General features: G+C 32.3%; 1 protein-coding gene across 2 annotated transcripts; it reads right to left on the bottom strand.

Annotated features, from left to right (window-relative positions):
• Positions 1–11,383: 11,383 nt before the first annotated feature.
• Positions 11,384–20,246, bottom strand: LOC114388177 (adenylate kinase 5, chloroplastic-like). 2 transcript variants are annotated; one of them, XM_028348511.1, is made up of 19 exons: positions 19,950–20,246; positions 19,744–19,845; positions 19,287–19,415; positions 19,046–19,180; positions 18,267–18,413; positions 17,307–17,381; positions 17,111–17,207; positions 15,978–16,024; positions 15,754–15,882; positions 15,358–15,393; positions 15,211–15,291; positions 14,947–15,085; positions 14,388–14,458; positions 14,162–14,227; positions 12,969–12,998; positions 12,778–12,887; positions 12,129–12,266; positions 11,963–11,992; positions 11,384–11,864 (listed from the first exon to the last, which is right to left on the bottom strand). In XM_028348511.1, the coding sequence occupies exons 1-19, from the start codon at positions 20,163–20,165 to the stop codon at positions 11,840–11,842; spliced, it is 1,803 nt and encodes a 600-aa protein (XP_028204312.1). In that variant the 5' UTR covers positions 20,166–20,246; the 3' UTR covers positions 11,384–11,839. The 2 variants fall into 2 exon arrangements, with proteins under 2 accessions (XP_028204312.1, XP_028204311.1); XM_028348510.1 differs by having other exon boundaries at positions 14,388–14,467; positions 19,950–20,245.

The following is a 20,246-nucleotide window of genomic DNA, read 5'->3' as shown; positions in this document are numbered from 1 at the left end:
GCAATCCTTGACCAATTTCACGAACTCCCTTGCATTGTCTATTTTGGGCATAGAAGGCTTAACATTTGCAGCCATAGTCATTCTCGTCAGGTTCAAAGTTCAATATGTTAGATCGCTCCCAAGCCTCATGGAGAGACTTTTCAACATCAATACCGGTCTCTATAATGATTGGAGGGCTTTCATCCATTATCAATGCTAGGTGTAAGTCCATTATGCAAAAATAAGTTTTCAGAAAATATTGCAATTTCATTTTCCAAAAATAATTTTTCAAATAACTTTTCAAATAGAACATCAAATGATTATCAAATCACTAGATCCATATAAATGTGAAGATGCAGTATTCAATAAATTAAATAATTTATGCCCATCATATAATCATATCACATAGATATATATACATTTCATGTATGGGCCTTACAATTCTTGGCCAAGCATTTCAAATCACATTCAAATATGAATACAAAAGCATCACATGAAGCGTGTATGTTCCAGAAAATGCACCCAGTGTAACTTATATTTATGCAGTGCATTCCGTAACAAAATAATAATAGAGTAAAAAAAATCTATAATGAAGAAAAAGATATCCAAAACCATGCTCTGCTACCAATTGTTAGCATAATTTTACTATCATGTGTAATTTCCTAGGGTGCATTATACAAGAAAGTTGTGTATTATGCATTATTGATTTCATATAGGCTAATTATAATATTTGTTACATGTATTAAGATCGTAATGCTTTTTCTTGAATGATTTTATTGATTTATCAACACATATACATTGTATGCGGTGTGCCTTTTATGATGAGCAATATCAAGATAAATAATTTAAGAAATAGTTTGAGATTAATGGTATAATGACTCACACAAGGCAAGAAGTCAATGTTAAATTTGTACTACACATTTATTAGTACAATTATAAACCAGAAGTTTATGAAGCAAAAATGAGTTTTTTGTTTGGCATGACCGGTGTAACACCCCAAATTCTAGTTCAAAGCATTGGTTGGAAAACTCTCATTAATTCTTTTTTTCTTGAAAAACATGTCAACAAATTAATACGTTCTTCAAAACTTGAGTAATATCCTTTTAAAAAAAATATATGCGGATAAACTTTATTGTAAAACTCATGTAAATAAATTCAATTAAAACGTATAAAAGCTCATTAACATCATCTCTTGAAAGTCAGTAAAATTAAAAAAAATCATAACAAGTTTACAATAATTGCAGCCCTCAGAAAGATATGAACCTTGCAAAAAAATAATTAAATATAAGGGTGAAGTAACATAGTATTCATACATAATAATAAAAGTATCATAGTACCATCTCACAAGAAAATAAAAGGTAATAACAACCCATAAATTTATGAAAGTAAGTATAACATGTAAATCTGTAACAAATATGACTATATGAACCTAGGTACACCCAACTCTAACTTGGATACATCCAAAAGAAAACCTAGGTCTCAAAGAAAACATAATCCGACCCAAGGTACCAAATTGTATCTAAGACAGATCCTCGGAAGGATCATCCTCGTCCTCCTTAGATAAAGGCTCTAACTACAACAACAACTATTTGTACTCCTTTATCTTCGCAAGTATGAGACCATCATGGTCTCCTCTAACATCGGTACCTGAAAGATGTTGGTTGTAGGGTTGAGTTCTCCGCTCCTCAAATGCCACAAACAAAACACAAAACATACAACTTACATAACCAGGGAATATGATTTTTCCAGGAAAACAACACTCTCGATGCCCTAGAGCGCATAACTATCACACTTGACATATATGACTATACTACTTAACACCACTTACTATCATTCTTGACACAGCCAAATACTATAATTGGCATCATTGATAATCACACTAGACACAACTGATAATCACACTCGACACATAACAAGGCCTAATAATGCCACCAAGTTTCCTAGGTGTTGATGGTCTTACACAACCGCATGATTGACAGGTTGGAGTGATTGCCACATACAGGTGCAACGTATATCGATCCCCAAGCTCTCAACTCCAAAAATTATAGTCTCGGAGCCCGTTAGGAGTAGCAAAGTGAGGCATGTGAGTTCTCTGCCAAATGAGTGCACCAAATGTCGAGTAGTCATTACTCACTAATTCCTCCAGATTCTTTGAACCTCTCTGCCTACTACACCCTAGTGTACCTTGTAAATCATCTATTTCTCAACATAAACCTCACCATCTCATAGATGGAACATAACCACATACCTCACCATCTCAAAGATGGAGCATAATCATATATTTCACCATATCATAAATGGAACCTAACCATTACCACAACATCTCACAGATGAATCCTAATAACAAAATATGTCATCTCACAAATGGGATAGAACTAGTGGTTCCTTACTCGTCCTTCAATCTTCTTGCATCTTTCTATCGCATTGCATGTGTAGTCCTCATGTTGTGTACATCACACAAAACAAACATTGATACACACACTTGGAGATGAGGCTCAAGCCTATGTACTACTTTCAGGGAACCATTCTAGGCCCCTCAAGTGGTAGAAATCACTTTTCACCCAAATCTACCAAAAATCCACTAGCATAACAACTATATTACAATATCCCAAAATTTATAACCAGCAATTTGCAGAGGGTAGGACACCTCGAGACTTAGACGAAAGTGCGTACAGGTGAATATCAATATATTATAGAAATATAAATCGCACGCCACAGATACAAGTGTTGGAGTTCACACTCTCTCAGTCTTAGGCATTCATAAGCAATAATAAAATTTCATCGTTCATTCAAATCTTAGCAATCACACTAGCAGGAAATATATTCACTTAAAGTATAACAATAGTCATTAGACATCCATACAATCAATCTTAGCATTGAGCATAACATTCACCTTATATTTCAACAATTACATTAATAGTATCCATAACCTTCTGAGGCATAACAGTAACCATCACAAAACAATTGCAATTAATTCCAGCATTGATCATACAATCCACAAGCATTACATACAACATCAAATTATGAATTAGAGAATTGATACAAGTTGGTCCTCATAGGTTTAGTAATTTTGTTTGTCCTAGCTTACAAGTTCACAGTGGATCCTAGAGCAGTTCTCAGGGCTCCCTAACACTTCCCTAGGGTTTTCTTCATTCTAAATCCATTTTTAGTCTTATAATTACCAAATTAAGTCATCTACTATCCAGTATCAAGTTGCTGCCCTATTTCACAAAGTTTCACTCTTAAACTTGTCTTCAAATTTTTAAGTGTTCCAAAAATCGGTTTTTCATAAATTTTTCATGCTATCCTATATTTTCACACCTAACAAACTCATTTTTTAAATCAAATCTTTAAGAAAAACTTTCCAGACATCCATAACTGCCATTTTAATTTCGTGACAAATTTAATCCTACAAAATATCCTTAAACTAGTTTTGTTCATAACTTTTGCTAGAAAACCCCAATTTAAGTGAAATTTGAGGCTAACCCTAAGTTTTTACAACCAAAGAAATCATTTTTAACCTTAAAACTTCAATAAAAACAACATATCACGCATTTCCATCCAAGGCAATAGCTACGAAAATTTGAACATCAACACAACATGCAATGAAGTCTAGCTTCCAAAGATAACAATATCAAGGTTCACGAAGTGGAAAGATCCCCCTTACCTTGATGAAGCTTACACAAAAATGCTCAAATGAACCAAGAACTCAGATCTGGATGTTCCCGAGCTTCAACGGATGAAAAAAGAAATTTGGACCCAAGAATGAGAGTTTTGCACAAAAATGGTGAGGAAACAAAAAGAGAATGAAGATTAAGAGTCTCTTACCAAAGCTTTAGGAAAGAAGCCTCAAGAACACTTGTGTGAAGCTTGGAAGAAGAACAAAATGGATTGAACTCATGCACAACAATGAAGAATGAAGGTTCCAAGTTTGATTTTTTTTTGGAGAAGTAAAGAGATAAGGCTTAAGGCTTGGTCCAAATGAAACTTGTTTAGGCTTAATGTTGACAAGATCGAATTGACAACATTAATGACCATTTTATAGCCATGGTGGACATGCCAAATGTTTCCATATATGGGTATTTTGCCTTTTGAATTTTTAACTAGAAATGGTTGAAGTAGACTTAACCAAAAATGGTAAAAATTACTTTTGCTAAAACTGGTAAATCTTATTTTAATATTTTAGATTAGTGTGCTAACTTCCCAAATTAGTGTGCTAACCTCCCTTGTGATATGTGTACTCAGAGTGAACCTTGCATAGAGTCCACTAGCACAAAGACAAATTACATTGCGACTCAATGCACAATGTAATTATTGCACAGATGGAAATCTAACTCAGACAGTTTATATTTCTCTGTCAAGCTTTACTAAACCAATCACATCCATATATATATATATAGCACACGAGATTCTATGATTAAAAACATATAAATACTAAAATTAAATTCGTACATGCACAGATGATACAATACAAAGTTTTCTCCATTAGTCTGAGTTATAATTTTTCAAGGTGTTACGACTCTAACTTATTTTAATTATTCTACATCATATAATCAAGCACTTTAATTAGTCACCAGCTAATTAAACTAAAATTCTATTTTTAAACTAGTTGTATAATCATTTGTGAAAATGCCCTCCACTTTTAACGCTTGTGACTTAATTACCCTTTTCTAATTCTATAAAATCTAGATCGCCATAATCAACCTTAATTATGCCCACTTAATTTCTAACCTTACTTACATTAATTACTAATTTTCTTCTTTCAAACTTCTAATTTCTATTTCTAGACCAAAATCCAATTATTAACATCTAGGCCATTAATGAGTTGACCATTCTTTGACCAAATAATTTTCTCTAAACTATCCTTATTCATTCTAGACTTTAGCTTAAAAACTTAAAAGCTTGGCCATGCTTAGGTATCCTATGGTAATATCTCATTTTCTACCATTTCAATGGTCTAAAAACACTACTTAATCATACATCAAAGCAATAACATTGTCTACCACACACACATGAAAAATTGGGATTTTATAACCAGTTGGGTCATCCCGTGTCTGTCATGATGCGAAAATATTTGAAATTTCATGTGGACACCCATTGAAGAGTTAGGAAATTCTCCAGTTGATAATTAGACCATCACCAAGAAAAAATGGGATTAAATCCATTTCATTTTTAGATTGGATATAGGATGATATTTGTGGACTAATACACCCACCATGTGAATCATTTAGATATTTCATGATTTTATTTGACGCATCAGCTAGATGGTCACATGTTTCCTTATTATCAACTTGCAACCAAACATTTATCATATTGTTGGCTTTATTAATTTGAGTTAAAGCTCATTTTCAAATTATCTAATTAAGAGAATCTGTCATAATAATGGTGATGAAGTTACATCTCATGCTTTTAATGGGTATTATATGACTATTGGAATTTATGTAAAACATCATATAGAACATGTTCATATACTCATGAGATCAAAATTTTTAACATTTTATTTGGGACATGCAATCTCGCATGCTACAACGCATCATGCCAAAAAGTTGTAGTTAGTTCTCCCCTCTTGAAATTAATTTTTGGTTAGCAACCTTATATTTCCAATTTAATATTTTGTTTTCTTTTTATGTGTTGTATATGTTATAAATATGAGTCTAATTGTTTGATCACAACACACTAAGATAAGTCCTTCAAGGAGGTTGGAAATATATGTTCGGTGTGAATCTCCATATGTTGAATCATCAACAATAAATGTATTTGCGAGATAGTTTTTTTATTGTTATTTTGAATTAGTTTTCCCAACATGAGGGAAGATAGTACACAGCTGAAAAAAGGAGATTAGTTAAAATGAATTATCATTATCTTGATCCTCGTACAAACAATTTGAACTAGGAGTTCAAAAGATAATTCATTTACAAAATTTAGTCAAAAGAAGTGACTAAATCATATGCATTAATTGTTAATGCTCCAATAAAATTTGATGCCCCTACTAATGCTCAAAAAAGCATGAAGTGTGCTAGATACGTTGGTTCCAAAGATAAAAATCCTCAATTAAGAAAAAGGAGTTAAAAAGTAAGATGGTCAAATTGAGGTTATGAGAATGTTGAAAGATTTTTGTGAGATAATTATATGTTTTAGTTCCAGAAGAACTCAAGTACTCGAAATTAGTGAAAATAAAGAGGTCTCATTATGTCATGGATGGAATATGATGGAACCGAAATAAAGTAAATGTTGAATGTAGCGTAAATGTAATAAATGATAATGATAATGAGGATCAAGAGTAAGTCTATAAAAGATTGTAGACAAAGAAATGATTGGCCAAAATAGAAAGACTCAATTGAGTCAAAATTAGACTTGTTTTTCAAAGCAAATGATTTTTGGACCTGTAGTCTATACATTTGAAGATGTAAAATAGAGTTATGTTTTTGGACATGTGGTCCATTCACTTGAAAATGAAAATTTTGGACATACGCACATATACTTGAAGACATAAAACTAGTTAGATTTCTGGACCTATAGTGCATATACTTGAGATGTAAAATCTATTACATTTTTGGATTTGGACTTGTTGGTTATACACTTGAAGGTGTTAAACCAATTGGATTCAAATAGATTTTGTGCAAAAACAAAATAAGAATGATGAAATTGAAAGAGAAAATATGAGTTGACATTAATTTTGAAGACACATATTCACCTATAGTGGATGTGAATACTTTTGATACTTAATCACTCTAGTAGCACCTAAAGGGCTTAATTTACATCTAATGGATGTTGTTGCAACTTACTTATATCAGTTATATGACTCTCTTGATAATGACATTTGTATGAAACTCCGTGAAGGATATAATTTGCCCAATAATAGATATTCCCTAGAAGAATACTATCTATATAACTAAAGCAATCAAGTCGCATGAGGTATAATCGACTTAATGAGTACTAGCTATATATTTTCACAAAAATTTGAAAATAGATTTTTCATAATTGTTATTTATGTAGATGGCGTAAATATTATTGGAACTCTTGAAGAGCTTCCAACGGCTATAGATTGATTTAAAAAATAATGTGAGATGAAAGACCTAGGAAGCACATAATTTTATCTCAACATGAGAAAATATGTGAAATAAGCCAAAATAGGCACATCAGCTAATCATGCAAAAAATTTATCTCAACATGAGAAAAAAATGGAATCGACAATCACATATGAAGACAATGTTACAAGTATTGTTCGGTTGAAAGAAGGATACATCAAAGGAGATAGTACAAAACATATTTTACCAAAGTTTTTTTTTTCACCTATGATCTCCAAAAGAATGGTGATATAAATGTACATCAAGTTCGTTCACGTGAGAATCTAGAAGATTTATTTACAAAGTCATTATCAAGAAAGACTTTTGAGCAACTTACTCACAAGATTGGATTTCGTCATCTTAAAAATGATTGTCTACATGATGGGGAGAAATAAATACATTTTGTACTCTTTTTTCCTTCGTCATGATTTTGCCCCATTGGATTTTTCCAACAAAGTTTTTAATGAAACAGGAGATAATGTATTGAAGAATGATGTACTATTTTTCCTTTACTAGATTTTTATCTGGCAAGTTTTTTTTAGTAAAAATTTAACAAGACACGTTGTTAGATAATAGACATCCAAGAGGGAGTTTTATGAATGATCTATTTGTGGTTGTTCATATCTTTCATTATCTTTTGTGAATTTCCTAATTATTTTTTGTATATATAAATAGGCTACTCTTATTGAAAAAAATATACACAATTCACATTCTCTCGAAACTATTGTATTTTCTTCTTTTTTACTTTTCTCTTTACTTTTTTGCTTTGATTTATATTTTATTTAACAAATAGTTATATTTCACTGGTAAAACTTTATAAAATTTATAATTAAAATATAAAAGATACTTCAACAATTACTTTTTTGTCTTTTAAAAAAAGAACGGAAAAATTAAAATTACACTTTTAACTTTAAAATTATGAGAGAGAAAACAACTAACGTAATTATTGTTTTAGCCTTAAAAAGAGTAGAAAAATTAAAATTATAAAATTATCCTCATTTCTACTTTTATATATATAAAGACATAAATATATATATATATATATATATATATATATATATATATAAAGATTTAAAAAACAAGGAAAATTGAAATTATACACTTTTTTAGAGAAGATAAAATTAATTTCTAGAATCACGAATCCAGCCTTAATTGGACATGGTCATGTGAAGAGTCTAGAATTTTATAAATTAAATTAGTATTCTTTTCTTCTTTAATTAGTTATTCAATAAAAAATTATTAATATCCTCAATTTCTTTATTTACTTCTCAAATTTTTCCAATCAACAACAAGTGTAATTATATATTTGCAATTAACCATAAAATAATATTTTGTTCAGCTGCAGTCAAAAATATATTTTATTCAGCTATTTTTAAAAAAATTAAAAATTGAAAATGATAAATGTTCTTTTTTTTTTTGCATTTTCGTTTGTCTTTTATTAATTCAATCAATATTCTTTTAAATATTTAAATTTATATTTTTATATTTCTTTCTATTCATTACGAAGTATTGCAGTACGAAACACATGATACACTTAACATGAGCAATTAAATTTTGATGTGTAATTATTTTAAAATAATAAATTAAAACATTTTAAAAATAATAGATTTTTTATTCTATATCCGAGATATTGTCCCACTAATCATGGGTGCTCTCCTACCAAAGCAGCTTCAACGATTTCAAGTTTTTCTGGGTGTGATAGTTGATGATTAATATCTAATTGTTTCTAAAAGACAACAATGCAACAGTGAAAATGAAAATTTTGCAGTAGCAAATCAAATGCTTCAGATGAAAGATATATAAAAGATATTAGACCTTCTTTCTGTCTTGTAGTTTCTTTTTTTTTTTTTCTTCTCTTTTCATTTTCTTTGTAAAAAAAGAAAAAGAGAGATGAAAGATATATAAAAGGTCTCTTCAGTCTGCTCTATCTTCTGAAAATCATTTATGCAATTCGATTATGAAGTTTCTAAAAGGTTTCATTCAGGATCAATGATTTTATCGCAGACTGTTATATTTTGGATATCCAATAATTAAAAATAATCTTTCTTGATTAAGAAAAAAAAAATCAAACACAAAAAAAGAAACTTGCGGTTATAAATCAAACCCAAACCACATCATTCGTGCTTCTTTTAACACGAGATTTGTTTCGTACCAAAAAGCATTTCCCTATTCTCAAATACCCTTGCAATGCAAAGAATTAATAACTGCAAGTTAGATCAAATTGAAAGCCCATTTTGATAATTTCTAATTATCAATTGTGGGATATCTTTGATGTATAAAAAAATCTTAAACCAAAATATGAATAAATTATATGATCTCATTCAATTAGGATATCACAATCCAAAGGAAGAGAACGATTCCATATAGGATATGCTTGTGAGTATAGACGTACAAAATCATTTTACCCTTTTTTTAAAAGAAAAAAAATTATGTAGTAATAATATAAAATAATTTTATATTCTTATCTAATTACAAACTATCGTACAAAATAAGTTTGTCAATTTTTATTACCTTAAAATCATATCAACATTGTTTTATTATTTTTTACAATGTAAAAATTTTTATACCCACAATACATAATCATTATACTCAATTTTATTACATGTGTTGTATTATTTTGTATTCACTTTGAATATTTTTATTTTAGATCTATACGTCAGTTAGTTTTGACACCGTTAAATATTTCATAACAATTTGTGTGACGGCTAAAGAAAACCGTCAGAATTTATTTTAAAATTAAATTTAAATTTTTTAGTTGTTAAAAACCGCAAAATTCAATTAAAATAAAATATAAATAAATCATCCAGTCCTTTCTATTCTTCTTTTGACCTCTACCACCACTAGGGCTACTAACACTAGGCACAAGAACACAAATCAGGTGCCTCACATCGCCACCCAAATAACTCACAATGACCCGAATTCCACAAGCCATAAGGATTATTTCTTATGCTCTGTGGCAACATACACCTCACAACTTCGGGATCCACAAAAATAACTCTCGTGGTAAGAAAGGCATTATCTTTGTGGAAATTTTTTAGCCCGAAATGGCATCAGATCCAGGTCAGATTCGAGATCTTGTGTGGCGGCAGATTCAGCCCTTTCACGAACACAACCATGGTGTCTCCGCTGAGGGAAGCCTCGTACGCCACCTTGTTCCAAGATTGAGTCGTTTGGTTCATCAAAACGCCCAAATTCTGATGATCCACCTCGTTGCGCCGCCGCCAAAGGAGTTTGTTTGGGTAAGTGGGCTCCTAACAATGGATATAGATTCGTCATAACGGTTTGTGGACAGGACTGGTTGAACCTGAACTTGGAAAATCGGTTCAGGTGAACTGGAAGAGGAAGCGCTGGGGTGGAGCATGTAGAAGACACACTCTAGTTCGTGGTGCTTTTGTTGTTGAGAGTTGGTGATAATGAGGAGATGGTGGTTGGGGAAGAGGATACGGTGTTGGAGGGTGTGGTGGGTTAAAGAGGGTCAAGAACGGAGTCGCTTGCAGAGGAATAGACAAGAGATAAAGTTGAGGTTGTGAGAGAAGGTATGAAGGTAGAAGGGGTGAAGTAGAAGAAATGATGGTGAGAACACAAAAGAAATAAGGAAGATTTAAATTAAAGAAGCCTAGAGAGTGGGGATATTTGATTTATTTAATTTTTATTTTAATTGATTGGGTCAGTTTTTAACCACCACAAAATTAAATTTGAGGATTTTTTAACTCCCATAAATTCTGTTATCAATTTATCAAAAATTAAAATAAAATTTAAATATATATCAAGAATTAAAAATATATTTAAGTCTAAATTACTTATAAATGTCCATGCTTTTACGGAAAATTTTCCTAAGATTAGAGGCCATTGTTAACATTATTAGTTTATTACGCACTTAAATGAAGGTTTAGAAATTAGCACCCTGGTGGGACCTTGTACAAAATTGTACTAAGCATGATGGAGCGTGGTTTGTTCTCAAACCACAGATAAAAGTAAAAACTTTAAGCCATGATTTGAAGTATGATTAGAACACTAACTTTAAATATAAACTTTTGTTACCTTCATCAATATGATAGAAAACTAAAAGGACTCGGTGCTATCCTCGGAGGCTGAGGAGAGGACTGTATTCCCTTTTCTTTTTCTTTCCCTTTAAATCATTACTCATTGAAACACGTAATAACTTGACAATATAATGAACAAGGAAAACATGGATTTAAAGAGAAGAGAAAAAAAAAATTAGAACAGGTTACACGCCTTGAAAAAGAAACGAAACATTTTTACATACAAGATGTGATGAAATGTTATTTCTCTAATAGAGGGAATTCATAAACCAAGAAATCACAACCAAGCCAAAATAGTCACCCAAGCTATAAAGAAATACTAGTTGGAAAGCAACTTGCATTAAATTGAGTATTTAACTATCCAGAAGTTATAATACTCGTACATATACCTCACCCTTCACGTAACCACGAGAAAAATAATTGATTCATAAGTACAAAAAGTCAATACAAGTGCTATCCTTTGAGCCCCATAATATATATATGTATATTGATGTAGTTGTTTATAAACAAAGTTGTTCCTCCTGTCCCTTAAATCTTGGATCATTTATTATTTGATAAGTCTTTTTTGTCAAATCATCATTTCCCAGTCATCTACACTCAATTTTAAACAAGCTGCTCCACCACCAGCAAGTTGAACTACAAGCTCTGACTTTGATACTATCTACAATCACACAGCTGATTTCCATCGTTCTTCAATAATAATAAAGAAAATCAAAGACTTAGACGCTTCCTCATTGCTTTTCATTCTGCTCAGAGTATGCCACTCAAGAAGCCCCTGCAAGACAGATACACCAAAAAACAAAAAAAATTGCTTGACATAACTTACCATAAAGGGGTAAGAACTAAAAATGGAGTGAGGATAAAGCTACTAACCAAATCCCTGAGGTTTTCCTAGGATCCTTGCTGAAAAATTGTCAGAGAAACAATTAAATGGAATTGCACATTGCCAAGCTTAAATGCTACAATAGAAAGTCAGATAATACGGATTGGGTTTGTAACTTTTAGCCTAAAAAAATAAAAAAAATTAGACATCAGTTACCTTGGTTTTCCTTGAAAAGCATCATTAATTTCATCTGTAGTAGGCCTCTCTGGAAAGGTAGACAAAATTACATATTTCTCCTTTCCAGGCGATTCATCTACCCTCTTGTACAGATCATATTGGTATGGATAAGTCATCCTAAATCACAAGAAATTAATTTACAATACCATACTTCATAACTACTGCTGGTAGAAGATAGAGAATGTCTTTGTATTTTGAGCATATTAAACAATTAAATATCTAGTTTGGTCATTTCAAGTAGGAAGGAGCTTCTGAAAACACTCTAATCATGGTAATGATGCTTTAGTTTCTACATTTGTTAATTCCATCACGCAGACACCCCTTGCCCAGAAGGAAGAGAATATGCTAATTGTTAATGTTTTCTAATAGAACCAGCCTGAAGAAACATGAATCAATTTGATTTGACTTGTTTTTATGAACATATGGAAGCATGGTCATTAATTTTTTTCTCTGTAGTTCCCAAAAACTTTGTTTCTGATCATATAATCTCATTAGAAGTTTTGAGAGGCTACATTCATTGAAGCAAGCCATGAAAAGCCTGCCAATTCAATGCTATCTTCTCTAAGTCAGGAAATGGCACATAAGATTAATAAAAAAACGTAATGATGCAAATATGTTACTGTCTAACCTGATAGCTCCCATTATGGGATACTGGGTTCCTGCATAATACAGAAGCCTAAAGAAGTAGCAACTTTCAAATGATGCTGCATACTTGAGTCTCTGGTCCCTCCCAATTGTCTAGTGGATAAGAAGGCAAAGTTATAACCATACTTTTTCAAGAAAAAATTGTTATCTTCAACTTTCTGATTAAGTACTCACTTGCATAATACCACTAGAACCAGGCAAATCCTGAATTCATTGAAATGTGTCAGTTTTATGAATGAGTATAACAGAATGCAAACATATTGTTTAAAAAGGAGTTGCAGTATAAACATAAAATGATCCTAAGGAAGACTCCCAACCAATGGTATTCTATGCTTCTATTAAAACTAAACTTTCTGAATATATTTTATACTTGTAAGGTTAGTCTAATTGCTGGTTTCACCACCTTAAAACTGTAATAGTGTATAACAGATTAGCAGAAAAGTAGCAAAGTAATTTACTCAATTTTGATAAAATAGATGTTGTAATTTAATACAAGCACCCAAATGGGCACCACATGGTACTACACTGAGTTCTACAAATCAGTCAGCCATTATAAGACAATTCTTAAGATCTATGAATCGAAATCCAAGATAGCCCAAAAGAGCCTATGGTAGGAAGTAGGAACCAAATTTTCCGAATATAGAAGCAACAAAGAATCTTTTATTGCAATCTGTGTCTTCTTTGGAACAACGGATTCCTAAACAAGATGGAAATAATTACAGAATTATCACTCAGGCCTTTGAGAGCTTACTCTCTCCCACAACCAAATGTCACTTATCCAAAAAAAACATTCTGTTTCCCCCCTAACAAACTCCTATCTATAGTAGCTGTGTACTTGTAACAGCTCTAACTTCCTGCAAATGTTTCTTCAGTTTTGGATCCCCTTAAATAGGGCCAAGTCCTGTTTCCATTTCTCCTTTATATATTCATGCTTAATAGGAGGTCTAAAAGTCATATTGCCCAATTCTATCAAAATATGAAATTCCCTCTAATCATGACATGTCCAATCTTCCTTTCAGCAGTTTTACACAACTAGTCAATTATTCAAAAAGGTGTAAATCATTAAAAATCATTTATCGTCATGCAATTGAAGATACCGGGCTAGACTATTTGGCAAATAGTTTCTATATATAAACCGGTTATGTGAGTTCCATGTTCAAAAGGAGCTAGGTCAACCAAACATGTTATGAAGTTGACATAGTACCGAGTGAGGTTCAGATTATCTTCATTTCGCTAAGTCATTCAACTATTTCATGAAATAAATTTGAACAAAATTGTCTGTATTTACAATCTCAAAAACAAGCTGTAAATCATACAACTATTTCATGAAATAAATTTGAACTAAATATAGGAGCTAGAAACAGAACCTTAAGCCTAGCATTGATTAGTATAACTGGTCTGTGTTCAGCAGCATTGGTCATGGCTCTTAGATCCTGTATTTTCATCCTCAAAGATATTAAAGAGAAAAGAGAGAACAGCTTGGTGAAGTTGAAGAAAGCAAGTCAAAATCCATCAAGAAAAATAGGAAAAAAAAGGTCTCAACTGATGAAAGCAGTAAAATATGTCAGTAAAACTCACACTCTATCCACTTACATCAATAATACAATTCCCAACAGCATTTTGAGGAGCCACCAAGATAAACATGTCATCTTGCTCCTCAACCTCTGCAGCTCCTAAGATTGGAAATTCACACATTAATGTTATGCCAATACATCAAAACCAGAAGGAAAATTATGTGTAGAAAAAATTCGAAGTTATATAGATATTCCCATTATGAAGTTAGGAAGCAAAGATAACATTCAATCAGGATGGCACATATAAATGTTTCACTTTTAAACATTTTTAGCGTATACGTATGTGATGGCTTGCAGTTAATTTCTCTGTGTGTGAAGTAAGCATTTTAATGTAGGAATTGCAAAAAGAAGCTGAAAGTGATTTTGTCATTGTTTCAACATATATAAGTAAAATATTAGTTGTCTTGAAGACAAACGGATGGCCAAGCAAATACATGGAGAGAAGTAAAGTTAGATATTAAGATTTAAGCTGGAATCTGGGATATAAAAATCTAAAGGTGTGCAACTGGGAAATACAAGGGGAACTAAATCAAAAGCTGCAACAGCAGAATCATACAAAGTACAGCTCATTGATATACCTATAGAACCAATATTGATGAAGGTTCCTTTTGCTCCATAATCACCCCAATCCATGAACTCTAAAATCTTACGAGTTCCAGCAAGCTGCAATGGCATTCCGGCGAGAGCACCTTCTCCCATTGACCCTTGTACACAAACCTGCAAGATAAAGATAATTCAAATAAAAATAATTCAAATAAAAAAATTATGCCTAACATTTACCATTTTATTCTTATAGACAATGAAAATAATCTATGTTGGAACAAAAGGAGTAAGAAAAATACCTTAACCCGTTTTCCATCATCAGCAAAAGAAAGGGCAAGAGCTCGAACAAGTTCCATCAAGGTACCTATTCGATAAACATCCTGTAAACCACAAATGTGGTCAAATCAAGACATTTAGAGAAAATAAAAGTAAAAAGATGTCTGTACCATTTCCGGGTTCAGTTCAGGAATGTTGATGTCAACCTGTTTGATTTGGAATGACAAAAAAAGTAGAAATCAGCTTGGGATCCAAGGGAATTAAAAATAATACCAGTCAACATACATGGTAAAAGCCTAATATTTTTCCTTCTGACCATCCTACCCTTCATTCACCTCAATAATCAGTTATGTTATTACTCTCTAAGATGGAAAGAATATTCTGCATGCAAAAAGAATGTTAATTCTCAATACTTAATTTTTATATTTTACATTTAAATATAGAACATTTTTCTTGGGACAGAATAAGTAAGAATGGCAATAGTTAAAGGTATTGCACAGATCTAGAGTCACTCAAACAATAGTAAGCATTAAATAGGTTGCAGACTTCTCATAATAGGGTTATACCTTCACCCTAGTTTTTCCATCACTAATAGCCCTCTGTGTAGCTTGTAGCACATCATCATAGAAATATTTCCTGATTTCTCGAGAATGTGGAATGTTATTTAGTCTAGTAGGAATCCCTCTCCACTTATCCTGTAACAAGATAAGGCAAAATAAGAACAAAGGAGGCTTTCATAGAACATAAAATTCAAAACAAACACTGCCTTTTACAAAGTACAACCATCTACCTGGCTCAAAGATGTCCGTCCTTTCTTTGTATCAGGAATTGGTTTTTCTGAATTAATGCAAGTTAGTAAACAATCTTAAAAAATATGAATTGTTCCTGGTTATTCCATATCAAGATGTCAAATCATCATTAGCATCTTATTAAGTAATGTGTGCTCCCACAATATCATGACAAAACTGAATAACGGAAGGAAGTTTGTTAGCTATGTATAGTCATAAAGTTATGCTTAATTGCACTTTTGGTATCTTTGCAAATTGCAATGAATAATGTGCAACTTTAGTCTCCCACTATCCCTTGCTCAAATTCTATTTCTCAATAATACTTTTGCCTAAATTTAGTCTCCCACACATCCTTTTGTTAGTTCCTTCTTCTCAAGAACTTCAAATCCTCTTTTTTTACTCAATCTCTACAAGATGAAGTAATTAAATCCATCAAACCCTCTTTTTCCTCAAAAGCCACCAAGCATCATATTTCTCCCAGAATTAAAAAGCTGCAAAGTCTCCCCTTCCTCAAAATCCTAATCTCACTTACAAAATTCATCAAGAATTTTAATCAATTTTTCACCCAATTTCCAGATTCTAAACCATTCACATAATTTCATGTCTCAAGTTTGTCCTAAACCCCTGATTATTTGACCAGAAAACAAGGTTTTGGACGGAAACTTACAAAAGTGTTTGATTAAATAATTAAAAAATTGGGGAATTAAGTCCAAACAAATAATTATTAGAGAACCAAAATTGCACATTAACCATTGTGGAAGGAACAAATGTGCAATTAAGCCTAAAATTCGTTTATTAAATACTATAATTTCAAGATGGAGAATCGGGAACACACTTCTGTTTGATGAATGGCATGCCTTCAAAATATAAAAGGCCTATTTGGTTTCAGAAAATATTTTCTATTTTATTTTCTATTTTTATAAATTATTACAAAAATACTACCTTGCTTTCACTGTTTTCTTTACAATTTTTTAATAAAAAAAGTGGAAACTATGTGATACTTATGCAATTATTTGTGAAAAATAAAACCAAAAATAGAAAACCATTTTGAAACTATACAGACTCCAAATTTTACAATTCCCTACAAACAAATATATAAAGGGTGAGTCTGATATACACCCTTGAAGCTTCATACCTCCTGATTCAATTATTTTCACTTTATCCTGTTGCAATTGAGATAATAAAGATTCAATTTCTTTGAAAACTGCTTCTTTTGAATGACTTCCATCAATCTGTGTATATGAAAAATAAGTTAAATGTGAGTGAATGCCCCACTGGTTCACATCAAGACATAAGACAGGTAGATGATAGTGTTAATAATCTCCAATGACCTTATGTGTTATGCTGGAGTAAGAGGAAGATGCTGCTTCTGCATTTTGCTTGTATATGTTTAGGCGAGATTTGACCTGAAAAGCAACATACAAGTATACATAAGATAGTTCTCGTTTGCAAAGATACTAGATCCACTTAATTGTTAACAGGAAAATGCGATTGTAAATTGCAATACAACAGGAGCTCAATAAATCATTTTTTGTCTATAAGATGAGTTTAATGACTACATAATACATTTTCTGCTTCCAAACTAAGCAATGAAATAAAAAAAAATGTTAATGCAATGCCACATTGTAAAAATGACGTATAAACATGCACAGTGAGGCATTAGAAAAATAGACAAAGTGATCTAAAACCGAAAAAAAAAAAATCAAGATGCATAGGTGATGCCATTGCAAGCTCATGAATACATTTTAGTGCTTTAAATTACAATCACCAGTCCTTCAGAACTCCTCCCTTTACTAACATCAATGACAATTCACCTGTTTATATAATTTTGGAACCTGAATGCTGTTACTAGAGAAAGAAATTTGATAATGGCAATGGTTTACCCACAGTCCACACCAAATATGTTACAATATTGAGAGAGAGAGAAACCAAATCTCAAAAAGTTATATGTAAATGTGGCACACATTGAACAGTCCATCCATATAAATGACACCATCCTAATAATGCATTATGCTAACTGATAAAGCGTCTTTAATGATTCTGCTGAAAATACAGTCTAAAACTTTGACAACTAAGATCTTTAAATTCTCATTAATTTTGTGATCAAACTTGTCATGCAACAAAATCTACTGCGCATCCACGGAGACAAGACTTTAGGAGATCATTTCATGATGAGTCCATCCTTTCAAATAACTACAAATAACACACAAATTTTCAAATGATGCAGCTTGCTTATGTTAAGTACCCACAAAGAGAGCAAAAAAAATAAATAAAAGTATAATTTATCAAACCTTCTCCTCAGTGTCATCAGGCCGAGTTATCAGCCTTGCTTTAATTTCTTCTGTATCCGGTGGAAAAAACTTTAGATGATATATCTTCCCTGTCACTGGGTCTAGCCTTCTACCAACACATCTGTCGATCAGAATTTCATCAGGAACCTGAGTATTAGAAAATTTAATAACTTAGCGCAGAAGATGAATCTATTTATTACTGATTAACATCCATCTATTGCACAAAAACTCTAGGTAATTATATGACATGTAATATGTCCATATTTCAATAACACAAACTGACCAAGTCCTATGCCTATTACAAACAAGTTATTATTAACATACACATTTTCTCTTCCATATCATTTCCTTCTTATCACTCTTTCTTTCCCGTCACAACCCTGATCACTTATCACATTTGTTACTTTCTCCTCTTTCTCTGTTTTCTTTTTATCTCTCATTTTCTTCCACCCTCATACACCCCAAAATGAGGTGTACCTTCCCCATTTCAAATTTCAAATTATAAACATGTCACATTTGTACCAACAATGTGAAAATTTTGAGAGAGAAAAAACAAATATCTTATTAAGTTTAAACAAGGTTCTAAATTGTGATTGCAGTTGGAGTTGCAATATATGTTGGGAAAATTGTAAAAAAATGCGGCCACAATTGCTGTTGCAAAAACCCAATGAACCTTGAAATTAGTGACCATATCTTAAGACCTTATCTTAAAAACAAATGCAAATTTTGCAGCTGAGGATTTGGAAAGGGGAAAAAAATAAAATAAAGATTTGACGTACATCTAATACGATATACACATCAGGCCGTATCTGCATTTTCTCCAGACTCTGGGCTTGGCCAAAACTCCGAGGGTACCCATCAAGAAGCCACCCTTTATGCCTAACATCTTCGCGAGCCAATCGTGCTGCCACCATCTACATGAGAATGTATAGTAACCAAGTCACGCATTTTATTTTCATGGCACGAAAAGTGACTAACAGCAACAAACTCCAAAGCAAGCAGAATTTGATACTATCATACCGCTGTCACAATTTCATCAGGAACCAATTGACCCGTGTTCATGAACTCCTTTGCTTTATTTCCAATTTCAGTCCCAGCCGCTACCTCTGCTCTTAGCAAATCCCCTGTTGATATATGCACCAATCCAAACTGCACAATAACAAAGAAATAATTTATTTTTTTAATTATTCCTACATCAAATGCATAGTTCCTTTATTTTTATAGGTGAAATGTAGTTTTGGTAAAATGTACTTTAACTTAGAGTCTGTGATCAATTTGGTTCTGATTATTAGAAAAACAGCGGTTTTCGTCCTCATTTTTCATCGTGAGGGGGACGAAAACTATTGTTTTTTGCAAAGTTTAGAGATCAAATTTCAACGAAAGTACAAGGATTCAAACCATATTTTACCCAATTTTTGTATTTATTATTTACACATAATTGATAGGGGATGGCACGTTGTGGTAAGGATTAACGAACCTTTTGGACAATCAATTCACATTGCGTGCCTTTGCCCGATGCAGGTGCACCTGATATCATGACCTTCAGAGGCTCGCTGGTGGAACAGTTCACTTTGAGTGTCTTGTTAAAAGATAATGACACGTGTGAGGATAAGTCAGTGGGTGTCAAAAAACAAGCATTGAATAAAAAAGTAAAATTAAATAAATAAACAAAAAAAATGGAACCTTGGGGGTTGATGGCAAATGGGTGTGGTAGCGGAGGTTGCTTAAGCGAAGAGGTTGAGTGTGGAAGGAGGAGTGGCGGGGGTGTAGATATGAATGATGATGGGTGGAAGAAGAAGAACAAGAAGGAAGAGGAGTGGATAGAAGAGAAGGAGAGGGAGTGAGAGTGGTGGTGCGGTGGAAGCAGGTGGGTGTGGAGTTCAACATTTTTTGTTGCATTGCTTTGAGAATTGAGATAATGTGTCACACACAGTCGAATTAGTTTAGTGGTTCACGAACACTCATCACACTCACTCACAC

This window comes from Glycine soja, chromosome 15, assembly GCF_004193775.1.
Source record: "Glycine soja cultivar W05 chromosome 15, ASM419377v2, whole genome shotgun sequence".
Classification (NCBI taxonomy): Eukaryota; Viridiplantae; Streptophyta; class Magnoliopsida; order Fabales; family Fabaceae; genus Glycine; species Glycine soja.
This window is presented reverse-complemented; position numbering and strand designations above follow the sequence as displayed.